We start from the raw sequence: 21315 nt of genomic DNA, 5'->3' as shown, positions 1-21315 counted from the left end.
GGTGCTACGACAACTAGATTGAGAGCCACCACGGTTATCATTAAACTCTTCCTTCTCCACAACCTCCGAGCAGGAAAAAACCCTAGTAATGGAGCTCCACTCTCTGCAATCATCCTCCCCTGTAACAGGCATTCCCTCTGCCCTAACCCAATTAGGGCTTAGAGAAAAAAAGCTACTTTTGAGTGGTCAAGTTATCGGGACTCCCAATTTCAAGAGGAACCCAGATACCAGAAAGCTCAAACTTCTTGGTTACAGAGCTCAAGCTTCAGGTATTTTAGTTGTTATATGTTTCTGGTGGCAATGTGTTAATCTGATTGAAAATGATCCCTGTTTGGCTGTTTGGCTGGTGTGAAAGTGTGGAAAGATGAAAGTTTTTTTTTTTAATCTTTTTCTGTTATGGGTATTCCATAATTTAAATTCCAAGAAAACTAAAATGTGTGCTCAAGATGAATTGCTTTTGTTAGTTGTGGCTTAGTTGAATTCATCTTCTGGCCTCCTGCACCAAAATGACGTCAGATTAAGACAGCGAATTGGTTTTCCTGAAACTCTCCAGGAGCTCACAAAAAGCTACTGTGCCTTTTGTATAGAGATATAACTTTTGGGTGGAATTTTTTCATATCAATTGATTATGCTCTTTACTCTTTTCTGTTTAGTATATATGTGGAAGAGTAGTCAGCTCTGCAGAACTGGTTAATTATTATTTTTGGGAACTATGGCTAAGTGCAAAGATTTATTTATTAGAAAGGATGTTAAAGGGCCAGCATCATTGCTGTGAACACTGCCATTATCTTTTGCAGTTTTACTACTAACTTTCCTTCTTACGAGCTGCTTGTTTCTGGTTACAAATGCTATCACATACATTGAATCTGAAACCTTCAAGATATTCTATGATAAATTCATTATTTATGAAATTGAAATATTAAATATTCAGAAATTTTGGTATTGCAACTTCGATTTTGGCGTTTAAAATTCTGACAGGTATCCAGGATGGGTATTTCCCCAAATTAATCCATGTTAATCCCCCTCAATTTATGAGGGCATTACTGTCTTGTGCTTGATCCATGCAGTCAACTCATGGTATGAGGTGCCTCAAAATATATCAAAAAAACTTAGGACATACCTATGCAGGAACCTGAAAGGTGGTGACCCTGACTGCATAATGCCATAATTTGAGGCTGTCCGGGTGCAATTCACTCATTATCTACATGGCTAAAAATTTCTTCAAATGCATGATCCAAGCCATTAGTCAATGTTTATAATCATTGTGGACTAACAATGATAGAAGAATTCATTGGTCATTCATTCCATATTTACAAAGAAAGCTAAGAAACTTCTTATGACTATCTGCAAAAAAATTACGTCTTTTATTGAAAACTAAAACATATCTGCAGCATAAAAAATAAGAAAAAAACTTTTCCACTGTGTCTATAGACACATTTTTTTTTAATGTCTAAGGAGCTTTGGTTTGCACTGAGGCACAAGAATTCGATGGTAAAGAAATAACCTGGAACCAAGATTGTATGAACCACTATGAAAGAATTTTCCTTCTCTGATAGAACATCTCATCATGCATTTGTCTGCTTCCATTTTTAATTGATGTGTTTGGGCATCTATCAGGCTCCATAAAATTCAGCGCAACTGCAGTTGAAGCAATTCCGAAGGATTCTGATTTAAAGGATGAGAATCTTGTATTTGTAGCAGGTGCTACTGGTAGAGTTGGTTCAAGGACTGTGAGGTTACATTCTGTTGCTTGCTTTATTAATAAAATAAAAGCATAGACAGACCTGGCAGTTTGTTGTTAAATATTCTGCCAAGTTCATTTCATTTTTCGTTTTTATTTTTATTTATTTATTTTTCCTTGTGCTCAGGGAACTTTTGAAGTTGGGATTCAATGTTAGAGCTGGTGTAAGAAGTGTTCAGAGGGCAGAACCTCTTTTGCAAGTATGGCTTCAGTGACGGCTATGTTAATTTTCTATATCCTTCATGTACTGAATAATAGGTTTGCCTGCAGAGTGTTCAGCAGATGAAGCTTGATAGTGAGGCTGGAAGTGAGGGAACTAAACGTAAGAAAGTATAAGCTCTCAAAACCTCGTTCTTCATATGTTTTTGTACTCTGAACTTTTATATCCATTAACTGTTTGGAGATGCAAATTCTATTTGATGAACGTTGCTCCTCTAGCAAATAACAGGATTGCTTTGGTCTTTAGGCCAGCTATAGAGAAGCTTGAAATAGTAGAATGTGACTTGGAGAAACAGGATCAGATTGGGCCAGCACTAGGCCGTGCATCAGTCGTTGTATGCTGCATTGGTGCCAGCGAAAAGGAGGTCTTTGATATCTCTGGGCCATATCGAATTGACTACCAGGCAACAAAAAACCTTATTGATGCAGGTTAGAAAATTATGATTTGAGATATGTGCTTTATTGTTTTCAGTTTGGCATCAGGTGACTAATACATGTTAACTGAAAACAAGCAGCAGTACATAAAATCTTTTAGATTTTCGTAAGTACACAAATCTAAAAGATAAACTAAATGAACAGAAAGAATATTAGTGACAGTCGTGAAAGGTAGAAATTTTCGAATCTTAATACTTTTTCTTCACTGCTTCATCGTAAAAGTTAGGGAACTTCTACTGGATTACATGAAGGAGAGGGTGATGGTTTTATTGTTCTTGCCATGTTACCTAAACCTGAGATTGTAGCTTGACTGCTAATTTTATATCCATCATCTCCCTAAAATTTCTGATGTTTGGAACAATAGAGATTAAAATGAACCATAATAACTTTTAGGAGAACCAATTCATGCCATGCTAAAGCTTGGTACTCAGTACATACTTGCAGCGGCAGTGAAATGCTAAAGTCAGATTTGGTTTATGAATCCTTATAACCACTCCATTCATCTTCATTACTTTCATGGCTTCATCAATTATGGCTATATTCACCCTCGTTATTATTTTCTGCTTGTGGAAAAAGATAGGACATGCACTGTTGGAAGATTTTACTGTACGGGATGAAATTTCCTCAAATTTGAATCAAACATATCATCTTTGGATCCGGCATTTTACAACCTGAGTATTCTTTTAAAATGTGCAGCAACTACTGCAAGAGTTAACCATTTCATTTTGCTTACATCTTTGGGAACAAACAAGATTGGGTTTCCTGCAGCCATTTTAAAGTAAGCAAGAAGCTTTTGATCTTTTAAAACAATTTGCTGTTGGCTTCTCAAATAATTTGTGTGTTAATGAAAAGATTTGTCTATCCTTTGCATCTGCTGCAAAAGTTTGTTTTGGGGAGTCCTGATATGGAAAAGAAAGGCTGAAGAAGCACTGCTAGCCAGCGGTCTTCCTTACACAGTGAGTTTCATAGATTTTTTGAAGATACAAGCATGGTGCTTCAGAATATATATGTCCACTTAGATATGATCACTTATTCTAATCTTGTTAAATTTCAGATAGTGAGGCCGGGAGGCATGGAGCGGCCTACTGATGCTTACAAGGAAACTCATAACATTACCCTTTCAGAGGCAGATACATTATTTGGCGGTCAAGTGTCAAACCTTCAGGTTTTCTTCTTGAGGAATTATTTGCATGATATGTGAAACCCTTCCATTTCCCTTCAATTTGAGGCTGGGTGCCTTGTGTATTCGTGGTCCGCTTTCCTTCATAGCATGGTGCATGATGCCTGCTTAGCTGTCTGATTAATGGCCTTACAATATTTTGAAGAAAAGGAAGGACAAATTATTGTAAAGAAACTGTTTCCTTAGTGGGTAACAATAAGAAGAGTCAGCTTGAACTAAGATGACCAGTTAATAGTGTTGCTTTCTGAACCCCACTGACATTATCACCTGGATTCACCTCTATTAGTAAAGGGGGGTCCCAGTTGAAAGCTTTATAAGTTGGATTTGAATAGGTCAGGATGGTTGGATGTACTTTATGAGTAGCTGAGGAGGCCAAATTTACCATGATCCAAACTGCTGTCTCAATTAATTAAACTTTAGTACTAACAATTGGAATCAAGCCAGTCCATTTTAGCTAATCACTTGGAAGAGAATTGAAATTTGCCTAATCAGCAACTAAAGTTAACTTTTTCTTGATAATGGCAGGTGGCTGAACTTATGGCATTCATGGCAAAAAACCGCAGTCTTTCATGCTGTAAAGTGGTTGAAGTAATTGCCGAAACAACTGCACCACTCACTCCCTTGGGGGACCTCCTTGTGAAGATTCCATCTCAACTTGTTGAGGCCAAACCATTGAAGAAGGTAGTTTTCCTTTCTACTGTCAAAAGGACAGATAGACAACCATCTATCCAATCATTTTTCAGAAGATTTTTGAGAGGCTTGAGATGCTGAACTATTCATCCAACTTTATTCATAAAAGTGAAATATACTATATTTTCCAGTAATCTCTTTACCTAGATATTCATGGTTGTGGAGTATGGACAAAACTTTTTTTGGAGGGAAACTTCTCAGGAACATTTTCAAAATGCTCTCAAAATTCTATCATATTGTAAAATGACTTGTTAGACACTTTCATAACACTTCCTTTACCTAACAAAAAAATAAAAGAAAGAAAGAAACTTGTAGAACACTTGAAAAATAGTTCACATAGAAAAGGGCATGGAGGTTGGTTTGATGAGACCACTTGTTCAGAGATATATTTAAAATATATTACTGCTGAAAAATATATTAGTAAATAAATTCTTAATAGGAAAAAAAAAAAAATCCCTTTTGAAAATTGACCCCATGCTTGGTCAAGTGAACCTAACTATGAGGAAGGCTTTAGCTGCTCTAGATTGCCTAGAATTGGTGCCAAACATCTTTAAACAAAAGTCAAGTGTATCCTATTTTTGTGTTTGAAATAGTATGTACCTCTTTGTGAGCATGGTTTTACTTTTACCTCATTTATGAGGAATTAGCCATACACTTCAATTCAGGCATCCCTTTTGATTTTTGAAATGTCTCTTTCTGAAAGCTTTGTTTTTATACTAGAGAAATATATTTGTTTTTACACCAATAAGGTATGCTAAAAATAACAAACCAAAATACCTATACAATCCATGCAACAAATTTACTCAAACAGTTCACCTAGTATGGATAGGCATACCCAAAGACCTACCATGTAAGTGACAATATTTTGCTCAGTAATTGGAAAATAGGTGCCTCAAACCCACTGAAGTCTTTCAGTTATGCTCCCGCCAAAACCATGGGTTTTGCATTTAACCTTCTCTTACCTACCTTTTGCTTCTATTTAATGCATTCAGGTAACTAAGAAAGAAGAATGATCTGTACTTAGTGACTTGCATTAGCTTTGAAACTGCAACCACTCAGCAGTAATATCTCTCTATGACAAAATATATAGCTCTACTCAAATGAAAAAGGTCTTGAGTAGCAACTCTAAAGTTGTGTGCTAACATGTCCGCAAGGGTTAGAAACTTCTAACTTTATGAAGGCTTTTGTTTGTACACGTAAGTTACAAGAACTTCCTTTGGGAAATTATCAGGAATCAGATGCTGTTGGCGGGTCTCAACCTGCAGCTTCCATGAGTGCTGAATCTGAGACTCCGAGTGCTCCTGCTGAGAAAGAGCCTACCAAAGCACAAGCTGAAGCAGCAAGGCCGCTTTCTCCATATACAGCGTTAGTCATCTTAAGCTGTAATACATGTCAATAAAAATATTTTTGTTTGCAATATAACTATCGTATTTTTGCGTTTTCCCATTTTCTGTCTCTGAACCCAACCAATAGATATGAAGATCTGAGACCACCTACATCCCCCTCCCCAACTCCAAGGACTTCAACTGTTGCTACTGTAACAAGCAGTACAGAGGCCACTCTAGCAGCATTGGAGTCTGTAAACTGGAAAAATGGATATGGAGAAGGAAATCTATTTTCACTGTGAATAGGATACAATGATTCCTCTCTTTCTTATAGAGGAAGAATACAACACAATAGGAAAGAATAATTTAGGTAAGAAGAATATACATAATATTCCTACAATAAACTCTATCAATCCAGGAAGGGATTTGGGGTATCAATCAAAGGATTGGAGATGATTCCCACTAATCAAGGGAATTAGCTCCTTTCCGTTTCTACAGAGTCCACCCCTCCACCTAAAGAAAATAAAACTTCAAAATCCACAAGCACTGTGAATGAAACAGAAGCTGTCCTGACAGAAGTGATTAAAGAACATCCTCTCTCGCTTTATACAGCGTAAGCTTATTTTAAATGTGTTAGCATTTGCAGCATAAAACACAAATATATGATGCATTATGTGATCAAGTATGTAACAAACTGAGGTGTAAAGTGCTGCAAAGAACTGTCATATCTGCAACAGACTTTTTCAAAGTGGGGATCTCATACATCATGTTGGAATGTGCTTCAAATTCCAAGAAATAAAAATGACTTTCTATCTGCTACGTTTTAAAACATTGTCCTCTGCTATTTTTATTAATAACTGTTGTTATATAGATACAACAATAAATTTGTTGAATGAAAACGTCGTCTTCAAGCCGCCTGAGCCTGCAAAAATAAGAAAAGAGTCAGAGGGCGCGGAGAGGTCCCCGTGCAAACACTCTGACGCTTAAGTTAGACACTGAGTATGATAAAAGAAACTGTATTGAAATTAATATCAAAGATCTTCTCACATTTTAGGAATGAATGACTCCTTATTTATAAAGAAATATGGAATGATTTAAAATATAACAAAATTATGATTCTTGTAGATAACGCTTATCTTGATGGATGACGTTTATCTTGCCCTTTTTAGGGATAGAATTTCTCAGGATGATACTTATCCAAATATTTCATAATCATTTTAGAATTTAGAATTCGCTATGGATAATTATCTATCATTTTCTTGGAATATTCAAAAGGATTTTTAAATGTCGGACTTATTATATTTGAGCGCTTTGTGTAGGACCCCCTTACATATGGGAAATTTATGTCTTTTAGCCCAAAAAGACATTTTGGGCTTTTGGGCTTATTTGATCTTTTAATGGGCTTTTATCTATGACACAACAATAACTGATTCTGGTAACTGCTGACTTAATGATATCAACAGCTATGAGGACTTGAAGCCACCTAGTTCTCCAAGTCCAACCCCGAGTGGTCCAAGAGAGGATAATTTGAGTTTTTCATCTGCTGAAGTTGTACCAGAAACTAGTGGTAATGATGTTGCAAAAGTCATTACCACCAGTTCTGTTGAGACGGGTCCTTCCCAGAATCTAGATTCTTATCAATCACCTTACTATGTGTAAGTACATGATGATCTCAACTTTTTCCTGCATGTTTGGCTCTCTAATTTTCCTTTAAAGCTCAGAAAATACTAGGACACTTGTTTATCTGGAATTTTTGCCTCTGCTGCCGCCATGGATTCCCGTGTTTAAAGTGTTCTACCTAAACATCTGTTATGAATCCCTGATGTTCTGAACCTTTGCTAATTCCTTGTCAATTATGACTTAACAGAAGCATGATTAGGTGGCATGGTGTTTTAATCCTTGTTTTTTCTGTGCCAAAAGGGATCAAATTATTCATGATCCTTCAATAGAAACCACATTTTTTTCTCCTCGATTCTTCCATTCTCATGGAAAGCCTTTTCTTATCCTGAAGTTCATTTGCTTCTTGAGGTCGGGGCATGGTATTATTCTTCCACCTTCTTGTTGACATCTCATACTACCCCTTCTTTTCTTTTTCTTGTGATTCTTCGTTATCCCCAATCCTATTTGCTTTATCTGTCAATATCTTTTGAATACCAATGTCTTAACTATATGAAGTCTTATTTTTAGGTAGTTGAAGTTTGTTTTCTGTCTAGCAGTCACTTTCCATGTTTGTAAAACACAGTTGTACTGATAATGAGTTAAATAAATTTTCTTTTGAATTCAATGTCCCGATACACCTTTTCACATATTTTTGTTCTCAGATATGATGACTTAAAACCACCTACATCGCCATCTCCTAATGCGCCAAATGGGACTCTGTTGGTACCATCTTCCTCAAATGATGGCTCTCTGAAGGCCACTGTGCCAATAAACATCACAGCCGAATCCCCACCTGCAGATAAGCCACAGGATGAACGCCGGGGTGCTGAACCAAAACGAAGGCCGCTCTCACCTTTCACCATGTAAGTCATTTACAGTTCTTGGGTTCTCTTCCTCTTTCCTCACTTCTGCGCTTCAAATAGATTTGAAATGGGTGTTAATAAAACGCAAACCAATACGAGTTCCAACAATTCCCCAGCGTCGTTTCTCTAAAAATCATGCATGTCGATTTAACAGGTATCCGGACTTGAAGCCCCCAACTTCTCCAGGACCCCCAAGAAACTTATAAGAAGGCCATGACCGCCCACAGATTCAAATTTCCTCGGGGACTGTCTGCAAAATACCCTATTCATTCAAGAAAACAAGGGATGGTGTTTGACTTGCATGGAAAATTTTCTTGTGAGCCATTTCCTTCGCGTAGTTTCTGACTGTTGTTGATTCGATTGTCATACGCTGATCGACAGCGTGCATCTAAACCGCAACATGATTCTGGTCTCATGAACTTGAACATGTAATGTTTCTGTGATTCAATTTCAGGCTCCATCTTTTCCATTATCTTGCAGCCCAAGTTGTGTGATTTCTCTGGGCCTTTTTGGCCTTTGTGTTCTGTCTTCTGTGCTTTCTGAGGAGCAAAGGAATTGAATGATTGTTCTGGTCATGTACCACTGCCATTACATACCTTCAATCTATAAATGATGCTAAAATTATCTCTTTAAGACTTAAATAAGATTATATTCACAGAAACCACATAGTACATCTGAAATGTGAAATTGACAAAATAATGGATTGCCTCTGAGAGGGTTTTGCTTTGCTTTTGAATCTTTTGATGGTTTTTTAGTTAGGGTTGCAAAATTGAATGGATATTCTCTATTTTAAGGTTACAGTAAATATTTTTATAAAATATGATACATTCTGATTGGGAGTGAGTCAAAATAAAAAATAATGTTCAATCCTTTGTTCTTTAAAATAAAACTAGTGGATTACTCATGCGATGCATGGATATTGTAAAAAAAAAAATAAATTATTAAAGCGAAAGTTGTATAATTTAGTAATTACAATAAATGAAAACCACAATAAATAAGTAAAAATTAAACAAAATAATCGTGTTACAATCATGAGAATACAACAAAATGATTATAAATTTTGAAAGATTTCCTTATATACATTCAAGGGTAGACAAATAATAAAAAGTACATAACTTTATCCCGAAACCATATAGAAAATAAACCTAAATTAACATGTAATACAATAAGCAATGCGTAAAAAAATACAAAAATTACACGATAACAGGAAAAAAAAATAAAAGATAACCAACCTCTTTATTCTAAAATATGCATTCAATGGTAGACATATTTTTTTTTTTATTTTCACATGTATTTGTCTCATATGTGCGTGCTACACGAACCCTCAATGCTTAATTTTTTCTAGTTGTATTCATATCACTCACTTCATAGAATAGTGGTGCTATGTTACACCAGAAGACCAAACTGGATAAAAAAATACGATTAAAATTTACTAAATAAAAGTAAAGAAGAAGAGAAAATTTAAGAAGAAGAATTGAGAAAGGAGAAGAGAGGAAATGAAAGTGTTGAACGGGAATGAAGAGGAAAAAGAGAGAGAGATATTTGTTTTATTCTATTAATTTTTTTTTCTTCAAATTCTTCAATTTCTCTCAATTTATCAAATCACATATCACCATTAAGTTTCTCTTTTTTTCCCACGCTTTACCACACAATCTGAATCTTACTTAACATAATTTTCAAAACACAAATTTAATTTGTATTTAATTTCTCCAAGTCCAACATATAGCACATCTTCGGAGTAGACCAATGGAAAAAATGAGAATTAAATAAATGACAATAATCAATTAAGTTGAAAAATAAAATTATGACATTTAAAATTATAAAAAATAAATTTAAATTAATTAAATTGTATGTAAAATAAAGATAATTTAAATAATCAATTAATTATATAAATAATAATAATCAAATTTTCAAAATTGATTATTCAACTTTATATATTTCTCCTAATAATTAATTACCACATTGAAGATAGGTCAAATTATTAAAGAAGTAAAAAGAAAGTTAAAAAATAAGATTATAACATTTAAGTTATATTTAAAATTATAATATTTAAAATTATACGAAAATAAATTTAAATTAATTAAACTATATATAAAATAAAGATAATTTAAATAATCAATTAATTATATAAACGGTAATAATCAAATTTTCAAAATTGATTATCCATGATTTTACATGTTTAACAATCAATTACCACATTTAAGACAGGTCAAATTTTAAGAAAATAATAAAAAAAAAAGTTAAAAAGTAAAATTATAATATTTAAATTATATATAAAATTATAATATTTTAAAATATAAAAAATAAATTTAAATAATCAATTAATTATAAAAATAATAATAATCAAATTTTCAAAATTGATTATCCATATATGACTTTACATATTTTTCCTGATAATCAATTATCACATTTAAGACAGATCAAATTTTTAAGAAAGTAACAAAAAAATAAAGTTAAAAAATAAAATTATAATATTTAAGTTATATATAAAATATAACATTTAAAATTATAAGAAAATAAATTTAAATTAATTAAACTACATAAAATAAAGATAATTTAAATAAATAATTAATTATATAAATGATAGTAATCAAATTTTCAAAATTAATTATACATACATGACTTTACATATTTTTCCTAGCAATTAATTACCACATTTAAGACATGTCACATTTTTAAGAAAACAACAAATAAAAATAAAGTTAAAAAATAAAATTATAACATTTAAGTTATATATAATATTATAACATTTAAAGATATAAAAAAATAAATTTAAAATAATTAAACTATATATAAAATAAGAATAATTTAAATAATCAATTAATTATATAAATGATAATAATCAAATTTTCAAAATTAATTATCCATATATGACTTTACATATTTCTCCTGACAATCAATTACCACATTTAAGACAAATCAAATTTTTAAGAAAGCAACAAAAAAATAAAGTTAAAAAATAAAATTATAATATTTAAGTTATATATAAAATTATAACATTTAAAATTATAAGAAAATAAATTTAAATTAATTAAACTACATAAAATAAATATAATTTAAATAATTAATTAATTATATAAATGATAATAATCAAATTTTCAAAATTAATTATACATACATGACTTTACATATTTTTCCTTGCAATCAATTACCACATTTAAGACATGTCACATTTTTAAGAAAACAACAAATTAAACTATAAAAAAATAAAATTAAAAAGTAAAATTATAACATTTAAGTTATATATAAAATTATAACATTTAAAATTATAAAAAATAAATTTAAAATAGTTAAACTATATATAAAATAAAGATAATTTAAATAATCAATTAATTATATAAATAATAATAATCAAAATTTTAAAATTGATTATCCATACATGATTTTACATATTCCCTCTAACAATTAATTATCACATTTAAGACATGTCACATTTTTAAGGAAGTAATAAAAAAAATAAAGTTAAAAAATAAAATTATAACATTTAAGTTATATATAAAATTATAACATTTAAAATTATAAAAAATAAATTTAAATTAATTAAACTATATATAAAATAAAAATAAAATAAAAAATTTACTTGGCAGTTGGTATTCGACGGTATTACCTGATATCTCAAGATTTCTCCCGATTTAAGAAAGTTTCATTTTTTTGTAATTTATTTCAATTAATATTTTATATTAATATTTAAAAATTAATAATATAGATTAGATCTTGTCTCTTCATCTACCAGCATGCTTACACATTTTCCAAACTCTATTCAATCATAAAAAAATCATTTACGTGTTCCAAGAATTACATGTTTTTCACCAATCTAGACTTAATTAATGACCTATAAAAATTCTATTTCGGGTAAAAAAAAAATTAAAAAATATAATAAAATATTAAAATAGTAACTAAAAATGGGCGGGAAAAATTTTGACGGCTGTTTTGTTATAATATATATATAGATGAGAAGTTTAAAAAAATAAAAAAGTATATATGTGTGCTCGGGCATTAGAATCAATCAAATTAAAATCATACAACTGTGTTTTAAGAAAATATAAATATTTCGTCTTGTATGTTATAAAATTAAAATGGAAAGTCACTTTGATTGATCCCTATTTACCCTATGTTTTGGAGGGGGGCCTGGAGGGAAGGGGGAGGTATATATGTATATATTTGGTCTTGTACTCGGTGCTCTCCTAAACAAGGGCTAGGGTTTTCTCCGTCCCCCAAGTAAAGCCCTGCAGTACGGAGCTCGGAAGAAGCAGGGTATCTAACCGGAGACGAACACTGAAATGAATCAAGGCGGAGAAAACAGGCCGGGAACGCAGAAAACCTGCGCCGTCGAACCATCCACCGCTATGGCATACCTCGATCCCCACTACTGGTGAGCACCGACTCTTGACACTCCATCGTTTGGATAATAAGAAAACGCAGAAGGAAGAAACAATCGATGCTCCCAGAGCGGCTTCTCCCCTCGTAATTTTGTTTATTCATTCTATGTTTCAGGGACGAGAGGTTCGGTCGCGAGGAGCATTACGAATGGTTCAAAGACTACTCTCATTTTCGCCATCTCATTCAGCAACACGTCAAACCTAATTCCTCTGTAAGAATTGTTCTCTTCTCGCTGTAAATTTCGTGCTGCTTTCTTGCTTCGTCAAGAAGTTACTGGTAGAGATATTTGGGAAACGAATCATGCAGGTCTTGGAACTCGGGTGTGGAAACTCGCAGTTGTGTGAAGAACTGTACAGGGATGGAATTACTGATATAACCTGCATTGATTTGTCCGCAGTGGCTGTGGAGAAGATGCAGAAAAGGTTGCTGTCCAAGGGATACAGAGGTTTGTGGCTTCATTTTGACAAAATACCGAGCTACCTATTTGATATAGAAACATTATTATTCAATTGAACTTTGAATGGCTTAATTTGATGTAAATTTTCTCGACGAGCAAAGGAAAAGAAAAGTGAAGAGCGTTTCTTTTTTGTTTTGGTTCTAAGAACTGATTTTTGGTTCCAGAACCAGAAAAAAAACTATTTAACTGATTTCAAAAATTATTTTGTTAGAATTGGTCGTGAAGTGTCCAATTTTAAGGAACAGCGAACATATGTTTTTACTAATTTGAAAATTGTTATTATATGAAAATAATAGCATTTTCAATACCACCATGCCTTAATCCCACTAGGTGGTTCAAAAAACGTTGAAAACGAAAAATAAGTAAATAACAGAACCCTTAAATGACTGAGACCAAAGCTTTTCATTTTTTCACTTTATTATATATTTTGTATGGTTTGGTGATACATAAATGTTTGCATCTTGAAATTCAAGATTCAGCTGCACATGTTGTTCTAAGATTACGGATTCTTAAGGGCAACATAAAAGTCAGAACTGCTGCACTGGAATAGTTGGTCATTTAATTAGCAATGCAAAAATCTTTATGTTAGTCCTCTGACTTGTATCTGGAGAAGAGTGTTGCTTGGTAAGAGAGATGTTAGCTATTTTGACAGTATTTTCTTTTTGTATTTATGCATTATTGATAAACATTATATTTTAAGACTGTTTACTCAGTAGTAAAGTAAGAGCCACGATTACAGTAACTCTGATTCATAGCTGATTATCTCTATGATCAGAAATTAAAGTGCTGGAAGCTGATATGCTGGACCTGCCATTCACCAACGAATGCTTTGATCTGGTTATAGAGAAAGGAACAATGGTAAAGTTGCAAAACTTTATGGTTCTTTATTATAGTTTAATTGCTACATACTGAACCAGGTGTACCATCTATTTGTCACTTTTAGTCTCCGACCTTTGATAGTTGAGAATGTGTATATTTTGAATCCAAAGGATGTTCTGTTCGTGGACAGTGGTGACCCTTGGAATCCACAATCCGAAACAGTGAATAATGTAATGACAATGCTTCGAGGGGTTCATCAGGTTCTTAAACAAGACGGCATTTTCATCTCTATCGCCTTTGGCCAGGTAATATTACAATGCCATAAGACCCGGCTTTGCTGTTTCTTATAATTTTTTATTATGCTATTTTCTTCACCTGCAATTTGCACTTCTTACAGCCACACTTCAGGCGCCCTTTCTTTAATGATCCAGAATTCACTTGGTCCGTGGAGTGGAATACCTTTGGTAATGAATTTCACTATTTCTTCTACATCTTGAAGAAGGTTAGTCCTGTGAATGTCACGAGCTTGACATTTAATGCCAATAGAGGCTATTCGTATATTGTATGACGTGGCATTTTTATGCTACGTGGAAATGAATATGTGATAGTGTTTTGCATACCGTCTGTCAGTGGCCATTTTATTCCATAGAGCATTTGGAGACGGTCATTTTGTGTTGGGCAATCAATTCTGGTTGGTCATGGCACCATCTTAGAAGTTGAATTGTGCATTCGAAAGCTATGCAAGCACAATGTAAAGTTTTCATGTCAAATGTGAAAGGCAATTGTACTGTGCCTACCCATACCGTGCCATTAATCAACAAATAAATTTTCAGGGTTGCAGATCATCAGAGAACAATGACAATGAGAGGGTTGCAGTGAAGTCTATGTCTCTATTTCATGATGAACTAGAAGCTGAAGACTATATTTTCCGAACCAACATCCATGAAGATGATGGTTAGAAATCATGCTAAACCTTTTGTATTTTATTTGGATCTGCTTCTGTCCTTCTACCTCACCTACTGGGATTAAGGGTTGTGATTGTTGTCTTAGTTGCTCGTTCCGTCCTTTTACTCTTGGTCCTAAGCCACTTGCAACTAAAGCTCAACATGCAATAGATATATGTACGCTCCCAACTCTGTAGCTCTGAGCAATAATAATAATAGCATGCATTTTACTCTGAGCTTTGCCTGTTCGGTTGTAGCTGTTCACTTTATGGCGATGCCGTGGATTGCCTGATTTATCCTTTTCTTGTTCTAAGTTGATGAAGGTCAAAGGAAGTAATTGGCTTCTCTGGGCTATATGCCAATGCAATCATTATTGGAAGGTTGAATGCTATTGCCATAAACTGAACTGTTATTGTAACATGTAACGTCATCCAGGAAATTAAGGGGCTGTTCTCTTTGGCATTTTCAGCCCGTTTTCTATTTTCAATTTTTCAAAACACTCAAAACGCGTTTACTTACTCATTTTCAAAAACGCATTTTACAAAACACACAAAAAATTTACACAGAAAACTCAAAATGCTAAAAACACATTTTGGCTGTTTTCAGCCAAAACCAGCCTCCATCCAAAACACAGAAAACAGTCACCGTTTTCATCCCTTTTCTTCAACCTCTCTTCTCTCTTCTCTTTCTCTTCTTTTCTATTCAAGCTCGATTGCCTCCATCGTCCATGCCACCGCCATCACTGCAATCGCTCGTCACGACCATCACTGCCACACCCAAATTCGCCCGCCACTGCCATCTCCCTCGCCCGCTATAGCCCTCCGAGCCCAGATTCTCCACCGCCACTGCCTTCCATGCCAAGATCGGCCACCGCCACCGCCATCGCCATCGCCCTCGTCTGTCACTGTCCTCCAAGCCCAGATCTGCCACAGCCATCGCCGGCCATTGTCTTTCACGCCCAGATCTGCCACTGCCACAGCCATCGCTCTCGCCCGCCACTGCCTTCCACGCCCAAGCCATCGCCACCGCCACCGCCTGCCATGCCCAAATCCAGTCGCCCGCCACTGCCTTCTGCCATTTCTCCCTTCCGCGTCTCCACGCCCAATTAATATAGATTTTGTTATTTTATGTTTTATATATTTTTTAAATATTTATGTTGTGAATAATTTAAATCTCAAAATTAATATCAAATTTAATTTATAGGTAAAAATGAATTTATTATGAAATTAATAGTTGAGTGAAATTAAAAATGACTTAGAATGTACTTTGTAATCTTAATTTATTATATATGATTAAATTATATAAGTTGTATTATATTTGAAATTCTTTAAATAAAATTTATAATTTATTTTGAATCAAATTTCTTAAATAAATTATCATAAAATAACATTTTACAAAATTTCAAAATAAACGCATTTTCCAATTTTCTGTTTTGAAAAATAATTTTTCAGAATAACAAAGAGAACGCGTTTTTAAAAATTTTAAAACAGACACTCAAAACACAAAACTCAAAACTCAAAACTGAAACACAAAAAGAACACCACCTAAGAGATTGATGACTTTTGCGCTTTGTTTGGGGAAATTTGGAAAAATAGGACTCTCCAAACTTTTTAAAAATCTTTGCAAAACTATAATTTTTGAATATGCAGTAGACAAAAATACTCTCGTTTTTCAATTAACTCTTTTCGTGTTCTTCCCTCTCTTTTTTCTCTCTCTATTACTCTATATATAAAGTACATATATATATATATATATTCACCTATTATTTTTTTTTCTTTTACCATTCTCTGTAATCTAAATATGTATATATATTGTTCACGTTCAACAATTAAGTTCAAAAGATGTGGATCTGTCTCTTTTTCTCTCCATTATGTATATATATATTATACATGTTGTAACGACCCGTTAGTGGGTCTAGGTGTTATGGGTATTTTAGTTTGCACATTAGAGTTGTTGCCTTTATTAATTAATTGTTAAGAATATTATATGAGTTGGTAATGGGGTAAATTAATGAAAATAATATTTGGTGTGAAAAAGTCTCAAAGTTGTGGGCTAAATGGGTTTGAGCCTTATTTGAATTAGACCATTAATAAATAATTAAATCTTAAGTGTAAATGAATTGGGTTGAACCCAAATCTCAAGAAAAGTCCATTGGGCCTTAATTGGATTGGGCCATATATTTTGACTTGGGCTTGGGCTATATATTTTGACTTGGGCTTGGGCTATATATTTTGACTTGGGCTTGGGCCATGGGCATAGAGAATGGTATCTTAATTAAAAAGAAAAAAAGATTAAGAGAATGGTAAAATGACCAAAATGGGTAAGAGATATGTGAATTGTGTGTATTAGTATGAAGGGCAAATTAGGAAAAATGAAAAGGGAGATGGATTGGAAGGAGTTGGGAGACAAGTTTCCCACATTTTTCCCTCCTTTTCTTTCTTCTTACTTTCTTGTTCCCTTCTTCTTCTCCCTCTCCCGATTGTCTCTTCTTCCTCCATTGTTCTTCTTCATTAGAGCTTCAAGTGGAGAATTTCCAATTTGAAGGGTGTCTTCATCTCTTTGGATTTTGCAACCATCTAAGGCAAGTTCCCTTCCTTCTTGTTTCATACGCAAGATCTTCTTCTTCTTCTTCTCCTTATGATTGTGTAAGTTCTTCTTCTCTTGTTTATCTTTTAATGCAAGTTCTTCAACCTTGTTTCCATCTTAGAAGGCTTGTTTCCTTCATTTTTAAGTTATTGCTCTTAAATTCTTATTCTCGGATTCACTGACCATGTTATGTTCTTTGGTCTATAACTCCTTGTGTTTATATCCAAATTGAGATCCCGTTTGTTGGGTTGTAAATTAGACATCTTAAGCTTCATTTTAGACACAAGAATCGAATTTTTTGACTAAGATTTGATCATTTTATAGCCTTGTAAATCCCTGCTAAGATCTGGAAATTTTACTGCTTTCGAGTAAACTGACCTTGTTGTACTCTTTAGGGTATAACTCTCTGTGGTTATATCCGATTCAAGATCCGTTTGTTTCTGTATAAACTAGACTTGATAATCTTCATTTGGTAAATTTTTTAGAATTTTTGGCTGTGTTTTGAGCCTACAGTATCCTTGTAAATTCTTGCCCAGAATCTGGAAATTTTCTGCTCTGTTTTTGAATAATCTGTTCTTGCTTCGGTTTTTGGGGTATAATGCTCTGTGGTTATATCCAAATTGTGATCCATTTATTTTTTCTATAAAATAGACTTCATGGGCTTCGATTCGGTATAAGATTTGAAATTTTTGGTTATGATTTGTACCCATAACAACCTTGTTGAATTCTATGTAGAATTCTGTAAATTACTGTTACAAATTCTGCCTTGTTTCGGTTTTTGTGGAATATCTCCTTGTGGTTATTTCCGATTTCAAATCCAGTTGATGTTCTAGAAACTAGACTCATTAGGCTTTGATTTGGTATATCGTTTGTGGTATTTGACCAAATATTGAGCCCAGATTGGATTTTTGAAAATATGCTTGAAATCTGGAAATTTCTGAAATATGTTGTTATTCAACTCTTCCTATGAAGTCTATCCTTCCTACGTTTAAAATTATGATTTTTGTATAGTTCTTCCATTGTTTTTTTGAATTATTCTTGATAACCCTCACTGTTGGATAAAAGGGTTTTATTTTCCTTATTTCGATAAATCTTGCAATATTAATTCGTTTTCTTGTTGAACATTGCAAAAATCTAAATAGGGTTTTGTGTCACCCTACATTTCTTAAGGAATGACATTTATTCATTAGGGTCTAGTGTCATGCAAGATTTAGTGTTTCTTGCATGTATAAATTTTGATTCCTTGCGATTATTATTGGGGTAAAAATATACCGTAAATATTGGTTTGAGCATTTCTATAAGTATGAGTAAATAAATATATTAAAATTTACCCTGTGATCATAAGATAATGCACACTTTAATTTATGTAATTGTGCATGTTAAGCATGATTTGAGATTTTTCTTAATCATTGAGGATTGACATGAAATGGGGATATGTATATGTGATGCATGATTATACTGATTTGCGCACCTATTATTTTGCGTGACGGCTAAGTCCGTGGATGAGAAAGAATATCCTATGAGCGCTTGACGCGGGTGAGGTGGCCATCAACCTAGAAGGCGTGGCTCAAATTGTTATCGTTTGTTGATGTATTTTCATGATGCATATATATTCATGAATGGATATATATATATATATAGGCTGTGAGAGCCTTGAGAATTATGCGGAAAAATTCCCTACTATTGGTGCATATGCATGAGCATGGGAACGAGTGCATAATATATGTAATAATCACGGCATGTGAAATTAATGTAAACGGAGAACTTATGAGTCGCGTTATACTAATATCTTCTCATAGAGTTGTTTATTCTATCCTGATTATCCCTGCATTTGATTCTATATCTCCATGCTTTATAAATACACTTGCTGAGCCTTGTGGCTCACCTTGTTTACTCTCATGTCATTCCAGGTACAAGTAGAGCAGTGGTTGAGGGTGAGCCCAGTGGGGCTAAAGCCCAGGGTTAGAAGTGTACAAAGACCTTCTAAATTAGATGGTCTATGTTAGCATTTGTGATGAGGGCAAGTGTGAGGAAATTTTATGTTGTAAAATTTGTTAGTGCCCTTGTATTTTATTTTGTTTAGACTATGGTCTAAGATGTTGTAAACCTTTATGTTAGCTTCCGCTGAGTTTATCTAAGGATAGTATTATGGTGTTGTATGTTATTGTTCTATATCACACTTGTGATGACCTCCTTTCGGATATCCTATACTAGCGGGACTATCCGGTAGTGGGCCACTACACATGTACTGTGTGTTTTTGCGTTGATGGAAAAGGAGAAGAGCCAGATGGTGGCCATGTACCAAAAAAAAAAAGAAAAGCGACTGCAACAACAGCCATGGCATTGTTGATATATCGATTAACAGTTAACATATATCTGTTAAAATATTAAAATTTGGATTTAAATTGAATTAACATTAATTAATTTGATTCAATTTTTTTTTATCTTCAGTTCAATTTAATATGGGTATTCTAAAAGTTTAAATTTTTCATTTAATTTGAAAACTAATATTCTGTAAATGATAATCAAATAAAACAGTAACTGTGAATAGAGTGGTTATTAAGGTACAATTTACTTATAACAAACTTAGTTAATTACGTTCAATTTGATTATTTTAATAAGAAATAAGATATAGGGTTTATATATAAGAATATTTTGATAAATTTTTAATATTTTAACATATATCTGTTACAGATTTCAATTAACCGATATCATATCGATTAATCATTATCTGTTAATGACCGATATCTATTAACAACCGATATATATCGGTTAATAGATATCTGTTAACAATCGATATCTGTTAACTGATATGCTTAATAGATATTGTTTAATTGATATACGTTACAAAATATCTATTAAACAGATATCGGTTAAAAATATAAAATTTTGAATTGAATTAACATTAATTAATTTGATTCTTTTTTTTTTTTTATCTTCGGTTCAATTTAATTTTGATATTTTAAAAGTTTGAATTTTTCATTTGGTTTGAAAACTAATATTTTGTAAATGATGATCGAAGGAAACAGTAATCGTGAATGAAGTGGTTATTAAGATACTATTTACTTAGAACAAACTCAGTTAATTACGTTTAATTCAATTATTTTAATAAGAAATAAGAGAAAGGGTTTATATATAAGAATATTTTGATATTTTTTTTATATTTGAACAGATATTTGTTACGGATCTCACTTAATTCACATCTGTTAACTGATATCCTCAACAGATATTGTTTAATCAATATTTGTTAAATATATCTATTAAATAGATATTGATTAATCGATATTTGTAACAGATATATGTTAAAATATCAAAATATTATTGTATATAAACCCTCTGTTTTCTTTCTTATCAAAATAATTGAATTGAACGTAATTAACTGAGTTTGTTCTAAGCAAATAGTATCTTAATAACCATTTAATTCACCATTACTGTTTCATTCTATTCTCGTTTACAAGATATTAGTCTTCAAACCAAATGAAAAAATCAAACTTTTAGAATACTCAAATTAAATTGAACTAAAGAAAAAAAAATTGAATCAAATTAATTAGCGTTAATTCAATTCAAATTCAAATTCAAATTTTTTATATTTTTAAACAATACATGTTTAATAGATATCTTTAACATATATCGATTAATAGATATCGGTCAATATGGGTTGTTAACAGATATCGATTAATCGATATCCATAACAGATATCTGTTAAAATATAAAAAAATTATCAAAATATTCTTATATATAAACCCTCTATCTTATTTCTTATTAAAATAATCAAATTGAATGTAATTAATTAATTTTGTTCAAAGTAAATTATACCTCAATAACCACTTCATTCACAGTATATGTTAACTGTTGATTGATATCGGTTAACCGATATATCAGCAACGCCATGGTTGTCGTTGCGGTCGTTTTTCTCTTTTTGTTGATACATGGTCACCATCTGGCTCTTATCATCTCCCATCAACGCAAAAACAGACAATATATGTATAATACATATATACACAATGAAAAAAGAAG

The 21315-nt window shown here is 32.7% G+C and overlaps 2 protein-coding genes across 6 annotated transcripts; both read left to right on the top strand.

Annotated features, from left to right (window-relative positions):
• LOC127787719 (protein TIC 62, chloroplastic) lies at positions 1 to 8584 on the top strand. 4 transcript variants are annotated; one of them, XM_052315794.1, is made up of 13 exons: positions 3 to 269; positions 1618 to 1735; positions 1869 to 1941; positions 2012 to 2063; positions 2180 to 2389; positions 3092 to 3173; positions 3279 to 3351; positions 3450 to 3560; positions 4101 to 4256; positions 5497 to 5630; positions 7054 to 7245; positions 7912 to 8112; positions 8267 to 8584. In XM_052315794.1, exons 1-13 carry the CDS (start codon positions 89 to 91, stop codon positions 8316 to 8318), a joined length of 1635 nt encoding a protein of 544 aa, XP_052171754.1. In that variant the 5' UTR covers positions 3 to 88; the 3' UTR covers positions 8319 to 8584. The 4 variants fall into 4 exon arrangements, with proteins under 4 accessions (XP_052171765.1, XP_052171766.1, XP_052171754.1 ...); XM_052315802.1 differs by having other exon boundaries at positions 4 to 269; positions 2213 to 2389; XM_052315805.1 differs by lacking the exon at positions 7054 to 7245 and having other exon boundaries at positions 1 to 269.
• A 3660-nt stretch (positions 8585 to 12244) lies between these two features.
• Positions 12245 to 14945, top strand: LOC127807363 (uncharacterized). Of its 2 annotated transcripts, none has more exons than XM_052345260.1 (7): positions 12245 to 12484; positions 12607 to 12703; positions 12799 to 12937; positions 13725 to 13807; positions 13939 to 14073; positions 14166 to 14232; positions 14602 to 14945. In XM_052345260.1, the coding sequence occupies exons 1-7, from the start codon at positions 12393 to 12395 to the stop codon at positions 14625 to 14627; spliced, it is 639 nt and encodes a 212-aa protein (XP_052201220.1). In that variant the 5' UTR covers positions 12245 to 12392; the 3' UTR covers positions 14628 to 14945. The 2 variants fall into 2 exon arrangements, with proteins under 2 accessions (XP_052201220.1, XP_052201137.1); XM_052345177.1 differs by having other exon boundaries at positions 12248 to 12484; positions 14166 to 14270.
• The last annotated feature ends 6370 nt before the right edge of the window (positions 14946 to 21315 follow it).

Source organism: Diospyros lotus, chromosome 1 (assembly GCF_014633365.1).
Source record: "Diospyros lotus cultivar Yz01 chromosome 1, ASM1463336v1, whole genome shotgun sequence".
In the NCBI taxonomy this organism is placed as follows: Eukaryota; Viridiplantae; Streptophyta; class Magnoliopsida; order Ericales; family Ebenaceae; genus Diospyros; species Diospyros lotus.
This window is presented reverse-complemented; position numbering and strand designations above follow the sequence as displayed.

Coding starts and splice junctions, on each gene's coding strand:
- LOC127787719 (XM_052315794.1), top strand. CDS start 89: ATGGAGCTCCACTCTCTGCAATCATCCTCCCCTGTAACAGGCATTCCC. Junction 1,942..2,011: donor GGGCAGAACCTCTTTTGCAA/GTATGGCTTCAG, acceptor GTTTGCCTGCAG/AGTGTTCAGCAGATGAAGCT. Junction 2,064..2,179: donor TGGAAGTGAGGGAACTAAAC/GTAAGAAAGTAT, acceptor TTGCTCCTCTAG/CAAATAACAGGATTGCTTTG.
- LOC127807363 (XM_052345177.1), top strand. CDS start 12,393: ATGAATCAAGGCGGAGAAAACAGGCCGGGAACGCAGAAAACCTGCGCC. Junction 13,808..13,938: donor TTATAGAGAAAGGAACAATG/GTAAAGTTGCAA, acceptor TTGAATCCAAAG/GATGTTCTGTTCGTGGACAG. Junction 14,074..14,165: donor TCTCTATCGCCTTTGGCCAG/GTAATATTACAA, acceptor CACTTCTTACAG/CCACACTTCAGGCGCCCTTT.